Here is a 27,395-nt window from a genome sequence, read left to right on the forward strand (position 1 = left end):
GAGAGGGATGTCAGAAGGAAATGATGCATGAAGCCTGCTAGCTGTACCAGACTGCTGACAAAGCTTCTGTTGAGGTTTCACAACCAGCCATCCCCTCATTGTCCTAACGGGAACAATCTAGCCCCCTTTCTATTGCTGTGTGTGTGGTGTGTGTGTGTGCGTGCGTCCTAACGGAAGCCATTTAATTAAAGTCAATCCCGGTGACACTCTGCTTACCAGTCAGCACTGCAGCAAACAGAGCAGCCGCAGGAGACGACTTGGAGATGTTACCTTTTGTACTGCAAGGACACTAGGACAGGGCTTAATGACAGTGACGACAGAACACTAGAAGATGGGACATTACAATAGGAGACGAGTAAGGTCAAGCTTTGTCGCTTGCCGCTAGCTTCATGGACACATCTTTGAAAGCTAACCCGTGAGCGGAGAATGGAGTATGTACAATATCAATTGAAACATCCATACATGAAGGACAATGTTGGAGTGCAAGGACTTCGTCGAGCAAGTGTATCTATAGGTCTACTTGCTGTAAACGTCCACCATAAAGTGTACTTGTCACTCAAACCAGTGCAAAGAATAACTACAGGTCTGTGTCGGTACATGACCTCCATAGACGCAACTTCAGTCACCTCCAAGTGATACCATGACAACATCTCTGTAAATTTAAACATTCATTTAATCTCGATGGACAGAAGCATAGTGCCTACTAGTAAGTTCCCATAGTAGAGACACTGTTCTCCGACGCAGGAAGGTGACACCCTCCTTATTATACTGTTCCTGGCACAGACAAGGTAGCGACATTAAAGGTTCAATGCATACAAAATCTAACTCTAAAAGCAGCGCACATACGGTATGAGAAATCAGGAAAAAAATCCCATTTCCAAGGGATATGAGCTATAGCCATTCATATTTCATAATTCTATATTTCAAATATTAATCAACCAAGATAATTACACAATGGACTCAGTAGCAGTAATACTCATACCTCAGTATAGTAATACTCATATCTGTATAGTAATACACATATCTCAGTATAGTAATACGCATATCTCAGTATAGTAATTCTCAGTATAATATTACTCATATTATTCATATCTCAGTATAGAAATACTCATATCTTAGTAGTAGTAATACTCATATCTCAGTAGTAGTAATACTCATATCTCAATAGGATCACTACAGTCGGTAGAAGGTACATAATACCTTATGGAGGTTGGGATATACCTTATTTTAAAGAACACAAAGGCATTACATGGTTGATAAGCATTCAACTCAACTCAGTAGTTTGATGGACACAAATGCTTTCAACAAACATACACTTTTTATATATGTAATATACTGTATATAAATGTATACAATAAATATATAGAACACCTTTTTCTTGCATTGTATATATTACAGTGTATACTGCAGAGAAGGTTCACCTCTTGATTTGGCCTTCATGTTACGTGTTGAAATTGTATGATATAAAATCCACAACACAATGCTCATAGTCTGACAAACGTATGGATATGGTATAATTTAAAATACATAATTTAAAATTATATATAAATAATTTTTGTAAAAAGAAACATTTGTACAGTATAATATCACCACAGTTCTATGTGGAGTTTGACACATGTATTATAACATTTACAATTAAATTAAGGAGTTAAATTTCAAACAACTATCTCCTTAGTTTTTTTAAAACAATTTCATACATTTACTCATTCAAGTAGATCCTTCATCCAGTGATCCTCATTCAGACTAGCCACTTCAGGTCAGGATACATACCAACATGAAATGTTCTTGATTTGGTAGTGCTTTGGGATGGACATTAGATGTACATTATATTGACTATACTTTGGGATGAAGGGGTGTTCATAAGGCCTATACAACACCAATATGAGCCACACGATGCACCACGGCGGTTGTTTCACTTGACATACTGTATACAGCTGTTAATGTGGATGGGATGTATAGAGGTTATGATCACCTCTTTGACAGCAGGGGTAACATAGGTATACATACTTTAAATATACACTGTACATAGTCATGGTGCAACCCCCTTTCTCTCACCAAATCCTCCTATCCAGTCAACCACAACAAAGAGATCTTCATATAGACCTAGGGCCTCTCTGAGCCAGTTTCTCTATAGCTAAAGCTCTATTTGAAGTAGTGGTCCTACTTTTTTAAATAGTTGAGCCTCTATTTAAAGGGATACTTCAGGATTTTGTCAATTAAGCATTTTATCTACTTCCCCAGAGTCAGATGAACTAGTGGATACCATTTTTATGTCAATGCATCCAGTATGAAGGAAGTTAGAGGTAGTTTCGCGAGCCAATGCTAACTAGTGTCAGCCCAATGACTGGAAGTCTGCGGTATCTACTAGCAGGCTAGCAGTTTCCATATACTTCCAGTCATTGCCCTAACGCTAGTTTGCAATTGCGCTCCTGCTAGTTAGCAACTTCCTTCAAACTGCACGCAGATACATAAAAATGGAATCCACAAGTTCATCTGACTCTGGGGAAATAGCTAAAGGGCTTCATTGTCAAAATCCTGACGTATCCCTTTAAAGTAGTTTGAAGTACTATTTGAAGTAGTTTTAAATTCTATTTGAAGTAGTTGAGCCCTGCGACCAGGAAGAACTTCTCCAAGAAGAGTTCAGAGTCGAGCACAGCGATGTGAGCGGCTCGGCCAATCAGAGTGTTGGCGGTGTTGGGCAGGGCGTGGAACACATTCTGACGAATCAGACGACAGTCCTTAGCCCCCACCAACGGCTGGAGTAGGTTGTTGATCATCTCTGTGTACACTGGACCTTTAAATGTGAAGACAGAAACACATGTTAGTTAGTGTACACAGAGAACTACAGCGTGAAAACAGACAGACACATGTTAGGGATCAGTCTCTGTTGGAATGTTAAAAGCTTTCTCTATTTACGCAATCACATTGGCACGTCAACAGAGAGAAAGGTACAGTACGTTATGACGGTTGTTTACTATGCGAACCATGATTCTTAGATGTATTTGGTGGAGAAGGCAGGCATCTGGTCTTTTCAATAGGAACATAGGAGCTGCAGTGACTGGTGCTAACCTGTGGTCCTGTCTTTGAGTGCAGTCCTGCACATCTCTATCCTGGCAGAGTGGAAGGGAACATATCGGTCCTGAGGCGATGCCACCAACACCACATTCTTGAAGAACTGGAGCCCTGAGAAAAGAGACAAACAGAGGGCGTAGACAGAGAGACAGAAATAGAGAGACAGAAAGTGTTTTGTGGGTTATATTTATATATTACTTGGTGCCATCATCATTGTTTGACAGCCCTCCACTGATAAAGCTGTGTTATTTCTCGTGTCTCCTGTCACTGTGCTCTTAAAAGAGTGCACTGCTGGGTTTCAAATGACAGGGTTTGGATCATTTTGTCAGCCCGGCACAGCTCGAAGAAAAAAGTGTTTTTCTGGCTTATGTACTTGGAGTCTTTGACAAACGGATGCTTTGTTCATCTCACACAGTGGGGGTGCTTCCCAGAACAGAGCTAGCTAGCTAGTGGAGTCTGTGTGTTAGCCAAATGACATATGGAGAGGAAAAGAGAAAAAAAACTAAGAAAAAAAGACAAGATGAACAACATTTTAATGAATATTTGAGCTCATTGTGCTCTTACAGTATAGTTCCTCCTACATTATAGCAGTACCTACCTGGTTTCTGACTGAGAAGATAGAGGAAGGTTTTCCGAGGATCGGTGTGATCTCTGCAGGTGAGCTGCAGCAACGATCCAGATTTCTTCAGCTTCTGCATCAGCCAAAGACCTAAAACAAACACAGATGTCAGCCACAGACCTACATCAGCCACAGACATAAGCCACAGACCTGTAACAACCACAGGCATCAGCCATAGACCTGTAACAACCACAGACATCACCTGAATAAAAGACACACACATCCCCCTTTGAAGACAACACTGGGATGATCACAGGGCAGAGTTAAATATAGTACAATTAATACAGACTGGTACGAAGCTGCTGAGGAGACAAAACCAGAATCAGAAACACTCTTTGGGGTAATACAGTATATATAATCTCTGCACTGTTTCTATTCTCCATGCTAAGTCAACGATGCCCTATGTTTTGCAAGGATTACACAGGCCTAAGTAAGTAGATAAGTATGCTGACCCTCCCTCCCCACCTCACCTGTGCTGACCAGCGTGCTGTTGTTGTACAGCGTTCCCAGGTGTGGTCCAGACAGAGACAGGAAGGTGTGCAGTTTGACCAGGTAGCAGCGGAACCGGGGCCTTGTCAGCACCGACCGGATAATCACGTTCCCCAAAGAGTGACCGATGAAACTGAGGGTCAGGAAAGGGAGACAAACAGAACCGACAAACAGAACAGAAACAAAACAGACAAACAGAACAGAAAAACAGAACCAACAAACAGAACAGATAAATACAATACTCTGCTGCTACCTAGGTCTCGTTAGACTAAAGAATGATAAAAGGAAAAGACTGCCAAGACTGACTGCACAGTTTCTTATTATAGAATAGAAACTATGCACAGCAAGAAGTGCCTCCAATTCCTTGGCCCCCTGGTATTTACTCTATCAGAATAAAGTGTTCAGGACGAGGGTAGCTCATCCAATCTAGCCCTTGAGTTTTGTCAAGAAAATAGATCTTTATATTTTTAACTCCATAGAGATGATTAATGTCCAAAAAAGCGTCCTCCAAAGCAAGGCGACATCTTGACGTCTTAATGGCTAAGATAGTGCTCGCTACAATAATTAGCTGCTTTGCCCCAGTAGTCAATGAGAAGTTAGATTTCCTTAATGTTATGTTCTCAATCTGCTAAGTACAGTAGTATCTGTCAGGCTGTGGGTAACTGGTGCATGGAATCAGGCGCAGGAGAGCAGAGATGAGTGTACAAGGTCATTTATTCCACGAACAGCACCAGTATAAAACAAATACTAAAGGTGCGTGAAATACCGGTCACTCGTAAATAACGGGCGTAATATCGAACCCGGCAAACAATACCAGCCAACAAGTAACGACCTGAACATTATATACAAACACGCACACAAACATGGGGGAAACAGAGGGTTAACCTGTTATGGCTAGGGGGCAGTATTTTCACGGACGGATAAAAAACGTACCCGATTTAATCTGATTATTACTCCTGCCCAGAAACCAGAATATGCATATAATTATTAGCTTTGGATAGGAAACACTCCAAAGTTTCTAAAACTGTTTGAATGGTGTCTGTGAGTATAACAGAACTCATTTGGCAGGCCAAAACCTGAGAAGATTCCATGCAGGAAGTGCCCTGTCTGACAATTTCTTGCCCTTCTTGATTATCTCTATCCATTACAGGGGATCTCTGCTGTTACGTGACACTTCCTACGGCTCCCATGGGCTCTAAGAAGGCGGCAAAAAGCTGAATCGTGGCTTTGCAGGCTCTGGCTGAAAAAAAGTAGCGCGTTTGGGTAGTGGCTGGTCACAGTACTTTGAGACTCAGGCTCGTGCCCGAGTCGACCCCATGCTTTATTTTCTTTCGTCTGTTTACCTAAACGCAGATTCCCGGTCGGAATATTATCGCTTTTTTACGAGAAAAATTGCATAAAAATTGATTTTAAACAGCGGTTGACATGCTACGGTAATGGAATATTTAGAAATCTTTTGTCACGAAATGCGCCATGCTCGTGACCCTTATTTACACTTCGGATAGTGTCTTGAACGCACGAACAAAACGCCGCTATTTGGATATAACTATGGATTATTTTGAACCAAACCAACATTTGTTATTGAAGTAGCAGTCCTGGGAGTGCATTCTGACGAAGAACACCAAAGGTAATCAAACTTTTGTAATAGTAAATCGGAGTTTGGTCAGGGCTAAACTTGGTGGGTGTCTAAATAGCTAGCCGTGATGGCTGGGCTATCTACTCAGAATATTGCAAAATGTGCTTTCACCGAAAAGCTATTTTAAAATCGGACACCTCGATTGCACAAAGGAGTTCTGTATCTATAATTCTTAAAATAATTGTTGTGTTTTTTGTGAACGTTTATCGTGAGTAATTTAGTAAATTCACCGGAGGTTTGCGGGGGGTATGCTAGTTCTGAACGTCACATGCTAATGTAAAAAGCTGGTTTTTGATATAAATATGAACTTGATTGAACAAAACATGCATGTATTGTATAACATAATGTCCTAGGTGTGTCATCTGATGAAGATCATCAAAGGTTAGTGCTGCATTTAGCTGTGGTTTTGTTTTTTGTGACATTATATGCTAGCTTGAAAAAATGGGTGTCTGATTATTTCTGGCTGGGTACTCTGCTGACATAATCTAATGTTTTGCTTTCGCTGTAAAGCCTTTTTGAAATCGGACAGTGTGGTTAGATAAAGGAGAGTCTTGTCTTTAAAATGCTGTGAAATAGTCATATGTTTGAAAAAATGAAGTTTTTGTATTTTTGAGGAATTTGTAATTCGCGCCACGCCTATCATTGGATGTTGGAGCAGGTGTTCCGCTAGCAGAACGTCTAGATGTAAGAGGTTAAATAATGAACATGTAATTGGGGAATAGAAACCAGGTGTGAAGAAAACAAAGACAAAACAAATGGAAAATGAAAAGTGGATTGGCAATGGCTAGAAAGCCGGTGACGTCGACCGCCGCCCGAACAAGGAGAGGGACCGACTTCGGCGGAAGTCGTGACAGTACCCCTCCTTGACACCGACCTCGGGGATGACCCGGAGGACGAGGCGCAGGGCGATCCGGATGGAGACAGTGGAAGTCCCGCAGCATCGAGGGGTCCAATACGTCCTCCACCGGCACCCAGCATCTCTCCTCCGGACCGTACCCCTCCCACTCCACGAGGTACTGAAGGCCCCTCGCCCAACGCCTCTAATCCAGTATGGATCGAACTGCATACGCCGGGGCCCCCTCGATGTCCAAAGGGGGCGGAGGAACCTCCCGCACCTCAGACTCCTGGAGTGGACAAGCCACCACCGGCCTGAGGAGAGACACATGGAACGAGGGGTTAATTCAATAATCGTGGGGAAGCTGTAACCTGTAACATACCTCGTACACTCTCCTCAAGACTTTGAATGGCCCCACAAACTGCGGGCCCAACTTCCGGCAGGGCAGGCGGCGGGGCAGGTTTCGGGTCGAGAGCCAGACCCGGTCCCCTGGTGCGAACACCGGGGCCTCACTGTGGTGGTGATCTGCCCAGGTTTTCTGGTGCCTCACGGCACGCTGAAGGTGCACATGAGCAACGTCCCAGGTCTCTTCAGCATGCCTAAACCAGTCATCCACCGCAGGAGCCTCGATCTGGCTCTGATGGCAAGGCACCAGGACCGGTTGGTACCCCAGTGCACACTGGAAGGGGGAGAGGTTAGTGGAGGAATGGCGGAGCAAGTTCTGGGCCATCTCTGCCTAGGGCACGAATGCCGCCCACTCCCCCGGCCGGTCCTGGCAATAGAAACCTACCCACATCCTGGTTCACTCTCTCCACCTGCCCGTTACTCTCGGGGTGAAAACCCGAGATAAGGCTGACCGAGACCCCCAGATGTTCCATGAATGCCCTCCAGACCCTTGACGTGAACTGGGGATCTCAATCAGATACTATGTTCTCAGGCACCCTGTAGTGCTGGAAGACGTGTGTAAACAGGGCCTCCGCAGTCTGTAGGGCCATAGGCTTCCTGGGCTAAGGGAGGAGACGACAGGACTTAGAAAGCCGGTCCACAACGACCAGAATCGTGGTGTTACCCTGTGATGGAGGAATATTTGTTAGGAAATCCACCAACAGGTGCGACCACGGCCGTTGTGGAACGGGTAAGGGTTGTAACTTCCCTCTGGGCAAGTGGGAGCACACCGAGCAGGAGGAGACATAAACCCTCACGTCCTTAGCTAAAGTGGACCACCAGTACTTCCCACTAAGAGAGCGCACTGTCCGACCGATGCCCGGATGACCAGAGGAGGGTGACGTGTGGGCCCAATAGATCAAACGGTCGCGGACAGCAGACGGAATGTACAGACGCCCAGCTGGACATTGGGGGGGGGAGTGAGCTCTGTATGTAACGCCCGCTCGATGTCCACGTCCAGCTCCCACACCACCGGTGCTACCAGGCAAGAGGCCGGAAGTATGGGAGTGGGATCCATGGGCCGCTCCTCTGTGTCATACATCCGGGACAGTGCGTCTGCCTTAGCGTTCAGGGAACCTGGTCTGTAGGACAGGATGAAGACAAAACGGGTAAAGAACATGGCCCACCTTGCCTGGCGAGGGTTCAGTCTCCTCGCCGCCCGGATGTACTCCAGATTGCGGTGGTCAGTCCAGATGAGAAAAGGGTGTTCAGCCCCCTCAAGCCAATGTCTCCATGCCTTCAAAGCCTTGACGACAGCCAACAGCTCCCGGTCCCCCACGTCATAGTTTCGGGCTGAGCTTCTTCGAAAAAAGAAGGCACTGGGGCGGAGCTTTGGTGCCATACCCGAGCGCTGAGAGAGCACGGCTCCTATCCCAGCCTCGGACGCGTCCACCTCCACTATGAACGCCAAAGAGGGATCCGGATGAGCCAGAACCGGAGCAGAGGTAAACAGAGCCCTCAGCTGACCAAAAGCCCTGTCCGCCTCAGCCGACCACTGCAAACGCACCAGTCCCCCCTTCAGCAGTGAGGTAATGGGAGCCGCTACCTGACCAAAACCCCGGATAAACCTCAGTTAGTAGTTGGCAAACCCTAAAAACCATTGCACTTCCTTTACTGTTGTGGGAGTCGGCCAATTACGCACGGCTGAAATGCGGTCACTCTCCATCTCCACCCCTGAAGTGGAAATGCGGTACCCTAGGAAGGAGACGGACTGTTGAAAGAACATGCATTTCTCAGCCTTGACGTACAGGTCATGCTCCAACAGTCGACCAAGCACCCTGCGCACCAGGGACACATGCTCGGCACGTGTAGCGGAGTATATCAGAATGTCGTCGATGTACACCACTACACCTGCCCGTGCAGGTCCCGGGAAAATCTCGTCTACAAAGGCCTGGAAGACTGATGGAGAATTCATCAACCCGTACGGCATGACGAGGTACTCATAGTGCCCTGAGGTGGTACTAAATGCCGTCTTCCACTCGTCCCCCTCCCGGATGCGCACCAGGTTGTAAGCGCTCCTGAGATCCAATTTTGTGAAGAAGCGCGGCCCATGCATTGACTCGATCGGACTGGCGATGAGAGGTAGCGGATAACTGTACCTCACAGTGATTTGGTTGATGCCTCAATAGTCAATACACAGGCGCAGACTTCCATCCTTCTTCTTCACAAAAAAGAAACTCGAGGAGGCAGGTGAAGTGGAGGGCCGAATGTACCCCTGCCCCAGAGATTCGGAGACATATGTTTCCATAGCTGCCATCTTCTCTTGCGACAGGGGATACACGTGACTCCTGGGAAGTGCTGCGTCTACCAGGATATTTATCGCACAATCCCCCCGTCGATGGGGTGGTAATTGAGTCGCCTTCTTTTTACAGAAGGCGAGAGCCAAATCGGCATATTCAGAGGGGATGCGCACGGTGGAGACCTGGTCTGGACTTTCCACCATAGTAGCACCGACGGAAACCCCTAAACACCTACCCGAGCACTTTCGTGACCACCCTGTGAGAGCCCTCTGTTGCCACGAAATAGTGGGGTCATGACAGGCCAACCAGGGTAGGCCCAGCACCATGGGAAACGCAGGAGAATCAATAAGGAAGAGACTGATTCTCTCCTTGTGACCCTCCCGCGTAACCATGCCCAGTGGAGTGGTGGCCTCCCTAATTAGTCCTGACCATAATGGTTGACTATCTAAGGCATGCATAGGGAAAGGCATATCCATAGGAACAATGGGGATCCCTAAACTATGGGCAAATGATCTATCAATAAAATTCCCAGCTGCGCCTGAATCTACGAGCGCCTTATGCTGGGAATGCGGGGAAAACTCTGGAAAATTAATAAACAAAAACATGTGAGCAACAGGGGGTGACACGATAGTGCCCTGCTTGCGGCCTCGACTCCTAGAGGAACCTCCCCAGCACCGACCGGCAGTGTACCCTCTGCGGCCATAGATGGTGCATGGATCGGCCCCTCCTCCGGTCGCCCTAATTGCAGCACCTCCCAGCTCCATGGGCTTCAGAGCAGTGGTGCTGGGGGATGGAATCGACAGACCCCAATCTGGACGTCCGTGGGTAGCCAGCAGGTTATCCAACCTTATGGACATGTCCACCAGCTGGTCAAAGGTCAGAGTTGTGTCCCTACAGGCCAACTCTCGACGGACGTCCTCACGCAAACTACAACGGTAGTGATCGATCAAGGCCCTGTCGTTCCACCCCGTGCCGGCGGCCAGGGTACGTAAGTCCAATGTGAACTCCTGTGCGCTCCTCGTCCCCTGCCTCAGGTGCACGAGACAAGGGCGGACACGCTTTCGCGGCCCGAAGGAGCTGGGTGCACGGTCGCCAGGTAGAGCACCAGTTGGAGTAGGAAACCCTGACATCCTGCTGCCTTCCCATCGTACTCCCTCGGAAGGGAGAGCCGAATCCCACTGGAACCGGGTGAAGGAGGGGTGATCAGTGGTGTCCTTGGGGGTGCTGGTGGAGGCGCTGAAGGAACTCCTCTTCTCTCCCAGCGCTCCATAGTCTGTAGGACGCGATCTATAGCAGTGCCGAGATGTTGTAGCATCGCCTCATGCTGCTGGACGCACTCCTCAACCCCTAGTACCGGGGTAACTGCTCCTGCCAACTCTATTTGAGGTGCGTGTTTCTGTCAGGCTGTGGGTAACTGGTGCATGGAATCAGGCGCAGGAGAGCAGAGATGAGTGTACAAGGTCATTTATTCCACGAACAGCACCAGTATAAAACAAATACTAAAGGTGCGTGAACTACCGGTCACTCGTAAATAACGGGCGTAATAACGAACCCGGCAAACAATACCAGCCAACAAGTAACAACCTGAACATTATATACAAACATGCACACAAACATGGGGGAAACAGAGGGTTAAATAATGAACATGTAATTGGGGAATAGAAACCATGTGTGTAGAAAAAACAAAGACAAAACAAATGGAAAATTAAAAGTGGATCGGCGATGGCTAGAAAGCCGGTGACGTCGACCGCCGAACGCCGCCCGAACAAGGAGAGGGACCGACTTCGGCGGAAGTCGTGACAGTATCACCATCATCGCAGTACTGGGCAGCTTTCCTTAACACCAGCTACAAACAACCTCCTCATCTATTTCCTCTAACACTAAATATAGTAGAGGTGATGAGGAGAGAGACAGCTGCTACTGTGGCACTCCATGTCTTTAGTCACATTTCTCCAGAGTATAAACAATGTTGAAAAGAATGCATACTTAAATAGCACACACAGAAACTCAGATAGGAACATTGGCATATTTAGGGCAATTATTGTACATGATGAATCACTGTACTTGATTTGGACCCATTAGTGTTCTGCTGCGGAGAGAAATATGTTTAAGTTCTTCACATCAAAGACAATGCTAAGTGATTGAAAGTGCATGGGAATATCCTCCATTACTGGGTTATTAAAACTTTCTCGAACTCAGAGGAGGCTGGTGGGAGGAGCTATAGGAGGATGGGCTCATTGTAATGGCTGCAATGGAATAAATGGAACGGTATGAAATACATTAAACATATGGAAACCACGTTTGACTCCATCCCATTTATTCCATTGCAGCCATTACAATGAGCCCGTACTCCCTATTGCTCCTCCCACCAGCCTCCTCTTCTCTAATTCGCCATCAGTTTGATAGGGTTTAGGATTGAACTGAGAAAGGGGGGGTTTTCTCATTTGGGCAAAATTCCGTCCTCTGTCCTCTGTCCTCTCTCCTCCGTGACCCAGAAACCGATAAGTGGTCGAGGAGTGTGTCAGTTCATTAGTAGGCAAACGAAAGTGTCCTCCACTCCTCGATAGCCACCTTTCATCGAGGATACTCATGTGTATCCTAAGGCGGAAGAGCTTTTAAATCTGCCACACCCCCTTTGAATCAGCTTCATGTCAGAGGACAAAAAAACATGTCCACGTTTAAAAACAACTCATTTTTTCATCTATAACATGTCTTGCACAACTAACTTCATTTGTTTGATCACTTTACACATTTATTTGGGGATCCACCCCTGTAAACATAATTTGCCTAACGACGACCGTCTCATTTCATCCACGTTCACTTTCCTCGCAGACTCTCCTTTGACCTTTTTCAAAAGGAGGCGAGAGAAGACGGAGGAGAGAGGACGCATACTCCTAGTGTCCTTTCTCCTCGTCTCCTTCTCAAAACTCATTGGAGGAGTAGGAACCTCTGTCTTTCTCATACAATGGGTTTTAAGAAGGTGACGAGGAGAGAGGACGTGAGGAGGATGCAATTGAGATCTTCCCAGTGAATATCATAATGTATTCATATCCTGCCATCTAGTGGCTATTTGGCTTTTGTTTCTCCTTTGCCTCCTATTATTGTACCTATGTCTTTATGTTATGTGGTAGTTAGAATACTGACATTAATGTTGTGTGGTAGTTAGAACCGACCTTAATGTTGTGTTGTGGTTAGGACACTGACATTAATGTTGTGTGGTAGTTGGAACTGCATTTATTGTTGTATGGTAGTTAAGGCAATGGGCCCAGTTGCATAAAACACCTTAAGTTAATTTCCCCCTCATCTTTTTCCTTCAAGTTTCCTTAACTTTAAGTCAGTTGCACAAAACATTTTAATGTGAATTCCCCTTTAAATTAAGTGAAAAAGTTAAGGGTGCCCATGAGGTCCATTAACTGCTTCATTCAGTATGGTTATCAATGTAAACAGAATTTGTGGAGGTGGATGTTGCTTTCATCTGCCCTTGTTACAAAAGGAAAACATCAACCAGCTAGTGACTTAGCTAAACAACAGAAGATGCACAATCCATGGCTACAAAGGGAGAGGGGGATACCTAGTCAGTTGTACAACTGAATGCATTCAACTAAACCCCTCTGGATCAGAGAGGTGCAGGGGGCTGCCATAATAGACATCCACATATTTGGCACACAGGGAACAGTGGGTTAACTGCCTTGCTCAGGGGCTAAACAACAGATATTTACCTATTCAGCTCAGGGATTTGATCCAACAACCTTTCGGTTACTGGCCCAACACTCTAACCACTAGGCTACCTGCCATTGACAGTTAGCTGGCAGTTAGCTGGCAGTTAGCTAGCTACTCTGTAATCTAGCTTGAAGTGCTAGAAAGTAATAAAAAAACAAGTTCAGAAAAAATTAACTACAAGAAACGTGGTTCATTATCTTCTGAAGCAATATGGTTATCCTGTCTTGATTGGAGAAGTTCTATTTTACTATCTCACAAAATAAATGTGTGGTAGTTTGAACTGACCTTAAGGTTGTGTGGTGGTTAGGAGACTGACCTTAATGTTGTGTGGTGGTTAGGAGACTGACCTTAATGTTGTGTAGTGGTTAGGATACTGACCTTATCCGTCCGACGGTGAGGTTGTACAGCTGAATGTGCTGGATGATCTCGTCTATTAGCCTGTCCGTCATGGTGTCAAAATCTGCAAACGTGTCAATCTGCAGCCAAGTAAGAGGAAAACAACCAACATATTTTTACATTTATTTAACCAGGAAATCCTATAGAGATTCAAATACCTCTTTAACAAGGGTGCTCTGGTATAAGTAGCTAAAATGAAAGCATATTCACAGGATTCACTCACACATATTATCGATTTACAAGAATCTATGTTTTATTGTATTAATGTGCAGACAGAATATTATGTATTTTACCTGGTTCCTCTCAGACATGAGGAAGTCCAGTCTGGACCCTGGTAAACCCAGCTCTATGAAGGTCTTCACCAGGCGAAGGTCTGCACTGTTCCCTAGGAGGAGACAATAAAACAATACACCTTTAAACTCCTGGCCCCTGATCTGTATGTAAGCATAGAGGGGGGACCCAAAATATATTTTGGACTGTTCAGTTCTTTTGAGTAAAGTTGTATTGTCCTAGCATTGGACACATTGGACAGCATTGTATGCTGTTTTATCATCCAGGCCATGGACATATACAATCAGGTGGATCAGGCGATTGGTTGATTTTAATTGATTGTTTGATTCATTCATTGATTGATTGTCTCACCATCAAGGCCGTGGACACAGACAACCAGGTGTATGCCATCCTCAAACTCCTCATCTTCCTCCTCAGGGGGGAAATAGGGCAGGTCGGAGGCCAGGTGAGGGAGGTCACTGTACAGGGTTGCCTGGAACACCAGGTCTTTCACCAGATCCTCTTTGGACCTGTAGAAACTGGAACACAGTGTGGGCAGAGGGGACAGGTGATGGTGGAATCATTGTTGGAAATAACAGCAGCATCATTATGGGAAATCACACACTCACAAGAACTCATCATCAAAGAGGTCAAAGAGCAAACATCTGACTTCCGTCTCATTTAAAAACTAGAAAGAAAAAACAACTCACTGCAGCATCCTCTCGTTTGTGTCGTCATCTGGCCCCAGGGAGTTGGACGAGGATGAGGAGATGATGCCGAAGGACCCCAGGGGCTGATGGGTAATGGGGGATGCGGCTTGTCGAGTGGAGATGCCGCTAATGGACGGTGAGTCCCGGAGGACGGAGGAGAAGGGAAGACAGGTTGGAGCACAGGACACAGACATATTCACCACCTCCACCACCTTCCTGTTCATAAAGGACAGGCCTGACCCTGAGTTTGACCCCGAGCCTGACCCTGACTCTGAGCTACTGGGGATCTTAGCCGGCTTGGTCTGACCGTTGAGATCCAGCTGCTCTCGCTCATTGGCCGGGAGCCCTATGAGGCCATCAGGCCTGGCCGTATCATTGACAGTAAGGCCTATGAGGTGGATGGGTCTCTCTGTGTGGTTAGGGATAGAGGGGATAGGCCTGGGGTCATGGAGGCTCTTCCTCTGTGAGACCACCACCAGGTCACGCAGCCCGACCCGATGGAGACTCTGGCAGGGAGTATGATGATGATCCAGTAGGTCCTGGTCAACAAGGTCATTCAACCCAATCTGATGGAGACTCTGACAGTCATCCCTGATTGGATTATCCTCCACATCATCCACCAGCACACTGCTGTCATGTTCACAGGGTTTTGTCTCACAGCTACAGGAGGCGATGTCTACTTTAAAGGGACCTGGGTCCACTGAGTTTGAGACACCACGGCTATCTCCTCTGTGATGGTTCTTATCCTCCACCTGACTGACTACAGCTGGATCCTTCACGTCATCATGGCCTTCAACATACTGTTGGAACAGCAAGACTTCTGGTACTCGACTAATGCCACTTAATACTGCCTTCGTATCCTGAGTGTCTGACAGGGCCACTGGCAAAGCAGATTCATTAGATCTAAGAGTTTCTTTAAGAACATGACAACTCTCCATATGAGCTCTGATCACATGCTGGGGTGGTGAGGGCGCTGCTACCCAGTCAAACAGACCAACCTCAGGCAGCTCTCCCTCTTGGATGTCCTCTAGAGAGGAGTAGTTTCCCCCGGATAAGGACTCCTGGTGTCTAATCAAGTCCCCAGCCATTACATTGGTGGGAGCAGTGGAGATGGAGGAGCATCCCTCCTCCTGGTCCTGGTACCCACTGGTCCCCTCGCTCTCCGTGTCTACCTCCTCCTCCGCTCCTCCCTGGTCCTCTTCTGTGTCCTCAGGGCTGGAGATCTGAGGAGCTGAGACAGACTTGGTCAGTTTACTGAGCTGTTGCTGGTACCTCTGTTCCTCGTCGTCCTCGTAGGGCAGGGACGAGATGGAGGTGAGGGAGGCCTGGATACCCATGCTGCCACCCCCTCCGCTGGGCAGGCTGCCCCCGCTGGCTCCACTCTCTGTCTGCAGGCCCTCCAGGGAGCTGCGGTGGGCCGGGTGTCTCCTCTCCAGGCGCTGCAGTACCATTATCTCCTCCAGAGGGCGCCCTCCTCCAGTCCGGTGAGCGTCCAGGAGCCAGGCCATCGAGCTGGGCTCACTCTCGATGCCCGAGTCGGAGATGACGGAGGGGGAGCGGTTCATTATCTTGGAGCCCCCCACCCCCACCACCCCTCGGTGGGCCAGCTCTCTCCTCAGGTCCATAGGTAGAGGGTACGTGAGGGGATGGTCTTTGAGTGGAGCCTGGGGGTAAGTGGTTAGACGGCTCAGAGGAACTACCTTGCTGTCGTCGTCCATAGCAATGTCATTCTCTTCTACATCCAAGTCAATTCCTGTACTGATAATGTTCTGGCATCTCTGTGTGATGATGTCCTGGTGGTTCTCCAAGTCTTTCCAAGTCGTGTCTTCACGGTTAGAGGTATGTTGTGGGTCCGTACACTGTTTGTGGTTGGAGGAGATCATTAGCACTGCCTCTCCTCTGAATGGATCCACATCAGTGGGCCTGACTCTGATTATCCTCAGGCCTAAACCAGGGCTCTCCTCTGAGATCTCCTCTGCCTTGGCTTGCTCCTCTGGATCCCCTGGCTGGACTGGCTCTCCCTGGTCTGGGTCTGCCTGGTCTGGGTCTGATGTCTCTCCTATCTTGTAAGTAGTAATGCTGGTGCTCTGCTCTCCTATGAGAGACCCGTATGTAGACAGGTCCATGCAGTCCTCACTGTCTTTAGGTTCCTGGGTTGGTATTGCTGGTGAGCTGGTGAGCTGGTCCAGGGGAGGAGGGCTATTGTTGGCATCAGTGACAGGAGGGTCACGGATGGCCTGCTCACTGCTGGACAGAGGTGTTGGCATATATGATCCCCAATCTAGAAAGAAAGATGGATAAAAATGTTAGGTCTTACGCTAATGCTAGATGTTTGAATTATGCTTATCTACACTACTTGAAAAGTAGGAATCTGAAACAGATAAAACAGTATTGTTAGCACAAATAAAAGCAGACTCAGGCCAGGATTCAAACTAAAACAGATGTACAACCTATGCACTACTTGAAAGTGAATTCTTGTTGAGCCATCAGCGATTATGATCTCTGCGAATGTAGAGGAAATTGCCTTTAAATGTACATCGCTGTTGAATGAAATCCCGGACTTAGTCAACTCACCTGTCCGTGGAGACTCTACATATCTATCTTCGAAGATGATAGGCAGGCTGTTCCAGTCTCCGTCAATGTCCAGGCATTCTACAGGTAACGGGGGCATTCTGGTCAGGTAGTTGGAGCTACGCACCTCCACAGCTATCTGACTGTGTCTGTTGATCCTTTAACCAGGAGAAAGACCATGTTAGCAAAAAGTAATCTTCTCCTTTCTCCTCTATCTATCATAACTACTCGAACACATTGGATCTACATTTTCTCCATTCATGGAATGAAATCTTAGGTAAAGCACTAACACAACATTTTGTTTAAAACAGAGTGACAAAACTACATCATGTCAATACTCACAGGTCCTCTTGAAATGTCAGGGATGTCTCTTTGGGGTGTTCTGTGAAGAAGTAGGCCTCTGAAAATCGCCTGACCTGACATCAGCACAAAATACCAACGAGAACCACCTTAATTTCCTCACTGAGAAACCTACAGAGTTAGTACTGTATGCACGAAAGGCAATGGTTTGATCTTCAAAGTGGTGTAAAAGTTAATAGTGTAAAATTGTTCAAATATAGGTAACTGCCAAAATAAAGGAAACGCTTGAGTAAATGAGAGATACGATGTATTTTGAAAGCAGGTGCTTCTACGCCGGTGGGGTTCCTGAGTTAGTTAAGAATTAACGTTCCATCATACTTATTGTCACGTAGAAAATGCCCAGATGCCCATTATTTTGGCTAGAAGAGATCTCAGTGACTATGAAAGAGGGGTCTCAAAGGAGCATAGGACGTTTAACGGATATGTGTGTGTGTGTGTGTGTGTGTGTGTGTGTGTGTGTGTGTGTGTGTGTGTGTGTGTGTGTGTGTGTGTGTGTGTGTGTGTGTATCTGTATCTCAGTCACAAGGGGCCCCATTTATAAACCGTGCGTACTTAGAAAATATATCCCAAAGTGTGCGTGTGCCGGTTTTCCAGCAAAAGTTGGCATTTATAAAAATGGAACTTAACGTGAAAATGTCCTTTCCTCCACGCAAACTTCAGACCATGCGTACGCACATCTTCTAGTGGTTGAAGTATTTTATTGTAAGCAGGTAAGCAGGCCTAAGTATTTTCTGGGGGATATGATGACAGGCTTATTGATAAAATAATCATAACACGATGTAGTGTAACGATCGTCTGACAGAGGGGACCAAGATGGAGCGTGGTAAGTGCTCATATTAACTTTAATGACACTTTAAATAAAACAAGAAAACGAAAGCCAACAGTTCTGCCAGGTGAACACACAAGACAGAAAACAACTACCCACAAAACCCAGCTGTCCCTGATTGAGAGCCATACCAGACCAAAACAAAGAAATACAAAAACATAGAAGAAAAGGACATACAATGCCCACCCAAATCATACCCTGACCAAACCTAAATAGAGACATAAAAAGGCTCTCTCAGGTCAGGGCGTGACATGTAGCCAATTTCCTTTAGTTGGAATGTAAAATAATTAGACATAGGAATCCATTTCTTATTTCTGGATTTTTTTTAACCATTGCAGAATAAATTCCTCACCTTTCGTAGCTGTGATGGGTTCACATTACTGATGGTGCCATACGACAAATGACCATGCGCATCTCTAATTTAACTGGGCCTATTTAAATAGATAGGCTATGCATTTCAAGTTTGGCTGTACGTGATCCCATGAGCAGTGCGGTTTATAGCCTAATTTAATTAGGTGAACATCAACACAGTTGCTCTTTTACTATGAGGTATGTACAGAGCATTCGGAAAGTATTCAGACCCTTTCCCTTTTTCCACATTTTGTTACATTACAGCCTTATTCTAAAATGGATGAAATGAATTTTTTCCCTCATCAATCAACACAACACTAATCAATCTACACACAAAACCTCACAATGACAAAGCGAAAACAGGTTTCGAGAAATATTAGCAAATGTGTAAAAAAAAAGAAAAAAGAAACACCTTATTTACATAAGTATTCTGACCCTTTGCTATGAGACTCGAAATTGAGCAAATTTCATCCTGTTTCCATTGATCATCCTTCAGATGTTTCTACAAATTGATTGGAGTCCACCTGTGATAAATTAAGTTGATTGGTCATGATTTGGAAAGGTACACACCTTTCTAGATAAGGTACCACAGTTGACAGTGCATGTCAGAGCAAAAACCAAGCCATGAGGTCGAAGGAATTGTGCGTAGAGCTCCAAGACAGGATTGTGTCGAGGCACAGATCTGGCAAAGGGTACCAAAACATTTCTGTAGCATTGAAGGTCCCCAAGAACACAGTGGCCTCCATTATTCTTAAATGGAAAAAGTTTGAAAGCAACAAGACTTTTCCTAGAGCTGGCCGCCCGCAATTGGGGGAGAATGCCTTTGGTCAGGGAGGTGACCAAGAACCCGATGGTCACTCTGACAGAGCTCTAGAGTTCCTCTGTGGAGATGGGAGAACCTTCCAGAAGGACAGTTGTCCCCAAGAAGAATCGAGGCTGTAATCGCTGCTAAAGGTGCTTCAACAAAGTACTGAGTAAAGGGTCTGAATACTTATGTAAATGTGATATTTCAGTTTTTCGTTTTTAACACATTTGCAAACATTTCTAAAAACCTGTTTTTGATTTGTCATTATGGGGTATTGTGTGTAGATTATTGAGGGGGAAAAAAACATTTTAGAATAAAGCTGTAACGTAACAAATTGTGGAAAAAGTCAAGGGGTCTGAATACTTTCCGAATGCACTGTATGCCAGTACTATGTAGCCCACTGTAATTTCAATTTGTTTTGAGTAGCCTAGACAGCATGTTTAGGTTGGGGGAAAAGTTGATGCAAAACATTGTTGAATTCAAATGTTCTCTCTTTCAGAAACTGTCACAGTCCTTTGCCAAATACAGTATAAATTATTGCAAAAAAATGTACATTCTGCCAATACAGTAAATAGACCAGTTATTCATATAAAATATTTGACAGTATGCATAGGCTACAGTAATGCTGTGCAATAGGAGCGTGACATCATAAGCCTATTTAATCTCAGAGCCTATACCAAGGCAGGACATAGAAACACAATACTCTATTGATAAACAAAATATTGAACAACAATTCATCCTTCGCATAGAAGTGTGGGCTGTTACCTACTTTTAAATTGTTTCCAATATACAATCAATCTTGCAGAATGCGGGCACAGTTTTGCGACAGGTCTGATTTATAATGGGAAACATGCTATGTATGGCATATGTCAAGTTCATAAATCAAAATATTTTTTAGACGTACAAATTATTTTTTAGATATGGCGCACACAGATATTTAGTGTGAAATTTACTGAATGGTTATAAATGAGGCCCCAGATCTCAACCCAGTTGAACACTTATGGGAGATTCTGGAGCAGCGGCTGAGACATTTTCCACCACCATCAACACAACACTAAATGATTGAATTTCTCATGGAAGAATGGTGTCGCATCCCTCCAATAGAGTTCCAGACACTTGTAGAATCTAAACCAAGGCGCATTGAAGCTGTTCTGGCGGTTTATGGTGGCTCAACACCCTATTAAGACACTTTATGTTGGTGTGTTCTTTACTTTGGCAGTTACCTGTATATGTATGAAAGATAGTGCTAAATAAAGTGTTAAATTATGTTTGACTTCTGGCATTTTGCAAATGTAATTTATTTGAACAGTTTCAATAACATTTTGACTTTGATACCATGCATTAAAAGAAAAAATAATCCCCACTGAACTGTAACTAAACCTGTCTTCTGTTATAAAGTCACAGAGCGTGACAGAGAGAGACAGAGAGTCAGAAACATCAGGATAATTACAAAATAAATGTTTATTGAAATCACACCCATCCTATGGGTGGAAGCATGAAACTAACCACTGAGGGTAAACTAATATGGAGACATACTGTGTTCATTATGATTCACAGACAGGCAGGCAGGAGATATGAAACTAACACTGTGAGAGACAAGAGCCTGGAGACCTGCTAGCAACACTGAGGAGAGGAGTGGGAAGATTTTACATTAATATGAATCATTCCAATAATTAGATGGAAATTACATTTGGGATTCTCAGATATAATGTCTATTCAAGGCATAGAGGTCTAGAGGGACTAAGCTGGTGTATTTTACCTGGCAGTAATACTCTTACGCAATCTGACACACAAAACCTAATCAGAATAGTGGGCTTTGGAGAGTTCAAGACCTCGGCTTTAAAATAGATTAGATTGAATGTATGGGGGGGTGTGATGTTCCTGAGGAGGTCAGGGGTTGGAGGTCAGGGGTTAGGGCTCACCCTGAGTGTGTGGTGTTCCTGGGACAGGTGGGACAGGATATGTGTGTTGGGAACAGCAGCCTCCAGGAAGCGGGTCCACAGGGCCGACAGTTGGGAGCAGAGTTGGGTCAGGTCTCTACAGATCTGTTCTGCTACTTTCTCATGTCCTTCCTGCAGCTAGAGAAGGAGAAGAGAGAGGAGACAGACGAGGGTTAGGGTCAGCGTGTGGTGCTGGTTAGAGGGGTTAGAGGTCAAAGGGCACGTTAGTTAGAGCAGAGCTGTGTCAGGTCTCTACTGATATGTTCTGCTGCCTTCTAATGGACCAGCTGAAGCTAGAGGAGGAGAGGAGAGCGTGGATACAGATAGTATCTCTTTATATGCTCAACTCATTTATGGTATCTTAGATACTGTATATAGTAAAAGTACAGGTAACTGCCAAATAATGAAAACACTTGAATAAATAGATAAGTATATGCAAAGCAGGTGCTTCCACACAGATGTGGCTCCTGAGTTCATTAAGCAATTAATATCCCATCATGTTTAGGGTCATGTATAAAAATGCTGGGCAGGCCATTATTTTGGCTCCAATGGCTATGCCCCGATAGGATGACAATGCCCCCCTCCACAGGGCACGAGTGGTCACTGAATGGTTTGATTATTATGAAAACGATGTAAATCATATGCCACGGCCGTCTCAGTCACCAGATCTCAACTCAATTGAACACTTGTTGGAGATTCTAGAGTGGGGCCTAAGACAGTGTTTTCCACCACCATCAACAAAACACCACATTTTGGAATTTCTCATGGAAGAATGGTGTGGCATCCCTCCAATCGAGTTCCAGACACTTGTAGAATCTATGTCAAGGTGCATTGAAGCTGTTCTGGCTGGTGGAGGCCCAACGCCCTATTAACACGCTCCATTATGTTGGTGTTTCCTTTATTTTGGCTGTTACCTGTATGTTGATAAAGTAAAACACTTTAATAATGGAATTGTTTTATGGAAATACTAGTAGAACATTGGAGAGGAAAGAGAACATAGCTAATATAAATGTTGATATTGATCTTGGTTTTTATCAGTACTGTACGTCTCGTACACCACCTACCTGTAATTCTATTTTGAGCTGATTTAGTGTTCCTTCCACAGGAAGCTCGTCTGTGGAGAGAAAGACAAGAGAAAGAGATTATTACAGCAAAGCGCAGCTCTACTCAGCCTTACACAGTATGAAGTAAACCCACTGAAGTAAACCCACCCATTGATTGCCACAATAGACATAGCTAAATAATGAGGAAATGCTATTGTAACATGTTGTTGTCTCACCTATGTCCACCTGGTCCAGCTGTGGTATCTCCTTCATCACACTGGTGTAGTAGGAACGTAGGCCTCTGTGTGCCACCAGTAGGAGGCGACAGAGTCTACCATGCCATGTGTGAGCTCTCTGTAAACAGTTCTCACTGGGGACGTAGAAACTTCCCTGGGGAGAGACAGGAGGGAGGAGAGGGGAGAGGGAGAGGAAGAGAAGAGAGAGGATAAACACATGGGAGAGGGGAGACAGGAGAGACGGAGAGACAGGGGGAGAGACCAGGGAGAAAAGAGACATGGAAAAGAAGAAAACGTTGGTTACTCCATCTAGGTCAAACGATAATGAGCTGCTTTAATGACGGCCAAGTCCACATACTGGGACTTTACGTCCTCCGCAGTAGGAACCAATGAGCTCCCTCTGTGTAGCCTTGCCATTGATCTTGGTCTGGAACATGACTTTATTTAGGACCTTGTCTACTGAGTTAACACCAACGTGTAAAGTCTCAGTCACAACAGGAGGTTTTGGACACAAGCAGCTCCTAAACATAGCTTGGTACCCGGTAGAAAAACAACATTGATGTGGACGTGGTACTGGAAGATATAGAAGACGTGACCCTACAGTAGTTGTATGACCTTTAACATGTCCTGTGGACAGGAACTAACTAAGCCTACACTACCCAGTAACCACCAACTACCCAGACATCAGTAACAATCACTGGTGATGTTTCATACAACTTATATTAGACTGGGAATCTGTCCATCAATGTTGGTACTGTACTACCATTTTAAGGAAAGTATTTATTAGTAGTAATTCCTATTTGTCACCAGCAGGCGGATCTCTAACCACAAACCCACAGCACTTTCACCTCTGACACTGAACCAGTCCCAACACACACAGGTCCCAGCCCCTTGGGATGCCAGCGCCTGGCCTCTGTCACTGTTTTCTGGGCAGGGTCCATCTTCCTGTGACTGGCTGGCTGTTCTGGCTGCTTTGGCAGTTTTGTTTTAAAGATATGTAATGATGGTGTACGTTTGGATAATGCTGATGTAAGTGAGCTTTAAAGGCATGTAATGATGTGGTATGTTTGGATAATGCCTGTGTATGTGTGTTAGTTTAAGGTATGTATTGCTGGTGTATGATTCGATAATGCCTGTGTATGTGTGTTAGTTTTAAAGGCATGTAATACTGGTGTATGTGTTTTAAAGGCATGTAATACTGGTTTATGTGTTTTAATGGCATGTAATACTGGTGTATGTGTTTTAAAGACATGTAATACTGGTGTATGTGTGTTAGTTTTAAAGACATGTAATACTGGTGTATGTGTTTTAAAGGCATGTAATACTGGTGTATGTGTTTTAAAGACATGTAATACTGGTGTATGTGTTTTAAAGACATGTAATACTGGTTTATGTGTTTTAAAGGCATGTAATACTGGTGTATGTGTTTTAAAGACATGTAATACTGGTTTATTTGTTTTAAAGGCATGTAATACTGGTGTATGTGTTTTAAAGACATGTAATACTGGTGTATGTGTGTTAGTTTTAAAGACATGTAATACTGGTGTATGTGTTTTAAAGGCATGTAATACTGGTGTATGTGTTTTAAAGACATGTAATACTGGTGTATGTGTTTTAAAGGCATGTAATACTGGTGTATGTGTTTTAAAGGCATGTAATACTGGTGGCTGTGTTTTAAAGGCATGTAATACTGGTGTATGTGTTTTAAAGGCATGTAATACTGGTGTATGTGTTTTAAAGACATGTAATACTGGTGTATGTGTGTTAGTTTTAAAGACATGTAATACTGGTGTATGTGTTTTAAAGGCATGTAATACTGGTGTATGTGTTTTAAAGGCATGTAATACTGGTGTATGTGTTTTAAAGACATGTAATACTGGTGTATGTGTTTTAAAGACATGTAATACTGGTGTATGTGTTTTAAAGGCATGTAATACTGGTTTATGTGTTTTAAAGGCATGTAATACTGGTGTATGTGTTTTAAAGGCATGTAATACTGGTGTATGTGTTTTAAAGGCATGTAATACTGGTGGCTGTGTTTTAAAGGCATGTAATACTGGTGTATGTGTTTTAAAGGCATGTAATACTGGTGGCTGTGTTTTAAAGGCATGTAATACTGGTGTATGTGTTTTAAAGGCATGTAATACTGGTGTAGGTGTGTTAGTTTTAAAGACATGAAATACTGGTGTATGTGTTTTAAAGGCATGTAATACTGGTGGCTGTGTTTTAAAGGCATGTAATACTGGTGTATGTGTTTTAAAGGCATGTAATACTGGTGTATGTGTTTTAAAGGCATGTAATACTGGTGGCTGTGTTTTAAAGGCATGTAATACTGGTGTATGTGTTTTAAAGGCATGTAATACTGGTGTATGTGTTTTAAAGACATGTAATACTGGTGTATGTGTTTTAAAGACATGTAATACTGGTGTATGTGTTTTAAAGGCATGTAATACTGGTTTATGTGTTTTAAAGGCATGTAATACTGGTGTATGTGTTTTAAAGGCATGTAATACTGGTGTATGTGTTTTAAAGGCATGTAATACTGGTGGCTGTGTTTTAAAGGCATGTAATACTGGTGTATGTGTTTTAAAGGCATGTAATACTGGTGGCTGTGTTTTAAAGGCATGTAATACTGGTGTATGTGTTTTAAAGGCATGTAATACTGGTGTATGTGTTTTAAAGACATGTAATACTGGTGTATGTGTTTTAAAGACATGTAATACTGGTGTATGTGTGTTAGTTTTAAAGACATGTAATACTGGTGTATGTGTTTTAAAGGCATGTAATACTGGTGTATGTGTTTTAAAGGCATGTAATACTGGTGTATGTGTTTTAAAGGCATGTAATACTGGTGTATGTGTTTTAAAGGCATGTAATACTGGTGTATGTCAGGGTGCACTATAATTTACCTTTGGGCAGTAAAGCGCAGTGCCCTATCATCATCGCTCTACTCTGCTCTGTAATAACAGATAATACTTCTGGATCCTCCACAACCAGGAAGGAACATCTGTATCTTTACTTTCATAATTCCTTTTACCTTCATACTGGGATATGGGGGTTGTGACATGAAACACCTCCAGGGGTAAAAATGAAAAATAGCTATTTCTGTCACTATGAACGCAGTCATTATCCCCCTCCCCCACAAAGCAAAACTATTTTTTCTTCACTGACAACGGATGAGTTGTGTTCTGTTCAACCCCTACCCAACTTGAAGTCTAAGAGTCTCTACACACTTCACTCCATTGGTCGACATCTGAGCATGTGCATGGGCAGAGTCAGATCTTTTGGAGAAAACTTCCACGTCGTCATTGCGTTCCACCCAGAGAGGAAGTCTGCCTTGTGCAGTGTATATCTACCAGGGGGCTTGGGGTGCCAGAGTAGCTTACCAAGCAAGAGGGGCCGAGGCAATCTTTGTGTAAATACAGTATATTTCTTCTTATGCAAAATAACCTTTTTTGGATACTGTATTACAGTCTTCTTAAGTCCTAATGGTCAGCCGCAGCCATGTGCGAAGCTGACAGTCTGTTCCAGGAACACAAGGCTGAGTACACAGGTTACATGCTGGATCTGATGCCTGCTGCAGTGCACTGTGGGATACGCAGTTGCAGGGGGTCCATCTGCTCCGATAGAAATAGAACTCAAGAGTTACAAAACATTGACATGAATGGGAATTCCTGATCTAGTAATTATATTTCTATGGCTCACTCTACATCTACGTACCACAGGAACAGGGGACAAGCCAGCAGCTTGACAGACAGACAGGCTGGTAAAATATCAGGACAGGCCTCTCTCTCGAAAAGGCCTGAGACTATGTGCTTTCAGTATCTGAAGGTATCCTGCTTCTTGCTCTTGCAGTGGTACCTGACATTCTCAACATCCCCACGAGGGTCCAAGACGAGTATCTCACTCAGAAAATCTTTATCGCCTCTGATATTTCTGAGATACACATTTTTATACCAATGAGGAAATGTGAAAGGTGTAAAGAACGTCAACATCCATGTTCTGCCCACCACAAGAGGCAGCGCCACTATAATTCAGCTGACATCAACAGAATTTCCCAACGACACGTGTCCAGATTGTGCAACGACAACACTCTTAATAATGAATAAAGAAAGAGCGTGGAAAAGCTGCCGCAGTATAAATAGGGTAGTGCTGAAAATGTGCTTATACCCTCCAGGTAGAAAGCCTTACATAAATAAGGGGTGGAAGAGAGGAGAAAGGGAGAGACGGATGGCACTCACACACACACACACGCACACGCACACACACACACACACGCACACACACACACACACACACACACACACACACACACACACACACACACACACACACACACACACACACACACACACACACACACACACACACCCCTCCTGCAGGTAAGCTACGTGGCGGTTGGAGAACTCATTACGGGGATCAAACAGCGCCCCCCCGCCCGGCTAAATGCAGTGCTTATTAAAGCTCCCTGTTGGAGGCGCTGTATAAAACCCAGGAACGGGGGGCCGAGCCCGGTGTGTATGTGTGCGTGTGTAACCCATGAACAAGGGGGCCAAACCGAGAGGAGGGGCTATGAGGGGGACAACCCAGCTCTCATTAAGATTTAGTGCTCAGTCTGTGACATCTGTCCACAGGGCCAAAGGGCTGGATCAGGATGTATGTATGAGGCACATGTTGGTGTGAGCAACAGCTTTTGCAATCACAGTAGCGACCTACGCTGGATAAGACTAATGAAAAATAGCTGCTCTGCTGGAGGTGGACTACCATATAGTTTTCACTCACACACACACACACCCTCACACACACTTTTACAAACACACACACACACCTCA

The 27,395-nt window shown here is 44.7% G+C and overlaps 1 protein-coding gene across 1 annotated transcript in view; it reads right to left on the minus strand.

The window, feature by feature from the left end:
- Window positions 1–655: 655 nt before the first annotated feature.
- Window positions 656–27,395, minus strand: part of LOC106588622 (protein FAM135B) — a 53,066-nt gene continuing 26,326 nt past the window's right edge. Inside the window, exons 8-20 of the mRNA XM_014177789.2 lie at window positions 22,564–22,717; window positions 22,349–22,398; window positions 21,267–21,422; window positions 17,345–17,418; window positions 17,006–17,160; window positions 14,432–16,712; window positions 14,094–14,260; window positions 13,745–13,836; window positions 13,434–13,531; window positions 4,162–4,313; window positions 3,671–3,781; window positions 3,070–3,183; window positions 656–2,794 (exon numbers count right to left, since the gene is read on the minus strand). Coding sequence (XP_014033264.1) covers window positions 2,589–2,794; window positions 3,070–3,183; window positions 3,671–3,781; window positions 4,162–4,313; window positions 13,434–13,531; window positions 13,745–13,836; window positions 14,094–14,260; window positions 14,432–16,712; window positions 17,006–17,160; window positions 17,345–17,418; window positions 21,267–21,422; window positions 22,349–22,398; window positions 22,564–22,717 — 3,810 coding nt within the window. The 3' untranslated portion in view covers window positions 656–2,588. The remainder of the gene's footprint in view (window positions 2,795–3,069; window positions 3,184–3,670; window positions 3,782–4,161; window positions 4,314–13,433; window positions 13,532–13,744; window positions 13,837–14,093; window positions 14,261–14,431; window positions 16,713–17,005; window positions 17,161–17,344; window positions 17,419–21,266; window positions 21,423–22,348; window positions 22,399–22,563; window positions 22,718–27,395) is intronic.

Source organism: Salmo salar, chromosome ssa27 (genome assembly GCF_905237065.1).
Source record: "Salmo salar chromosome ssa27, Ssal_v3.1, whole genome shotgun sequence".
NCBI lineage: Eukaryota > Metazoa > Chordata > Actinopteri > Salmoniformes > Salmonidae > Salmo > Salmo salar.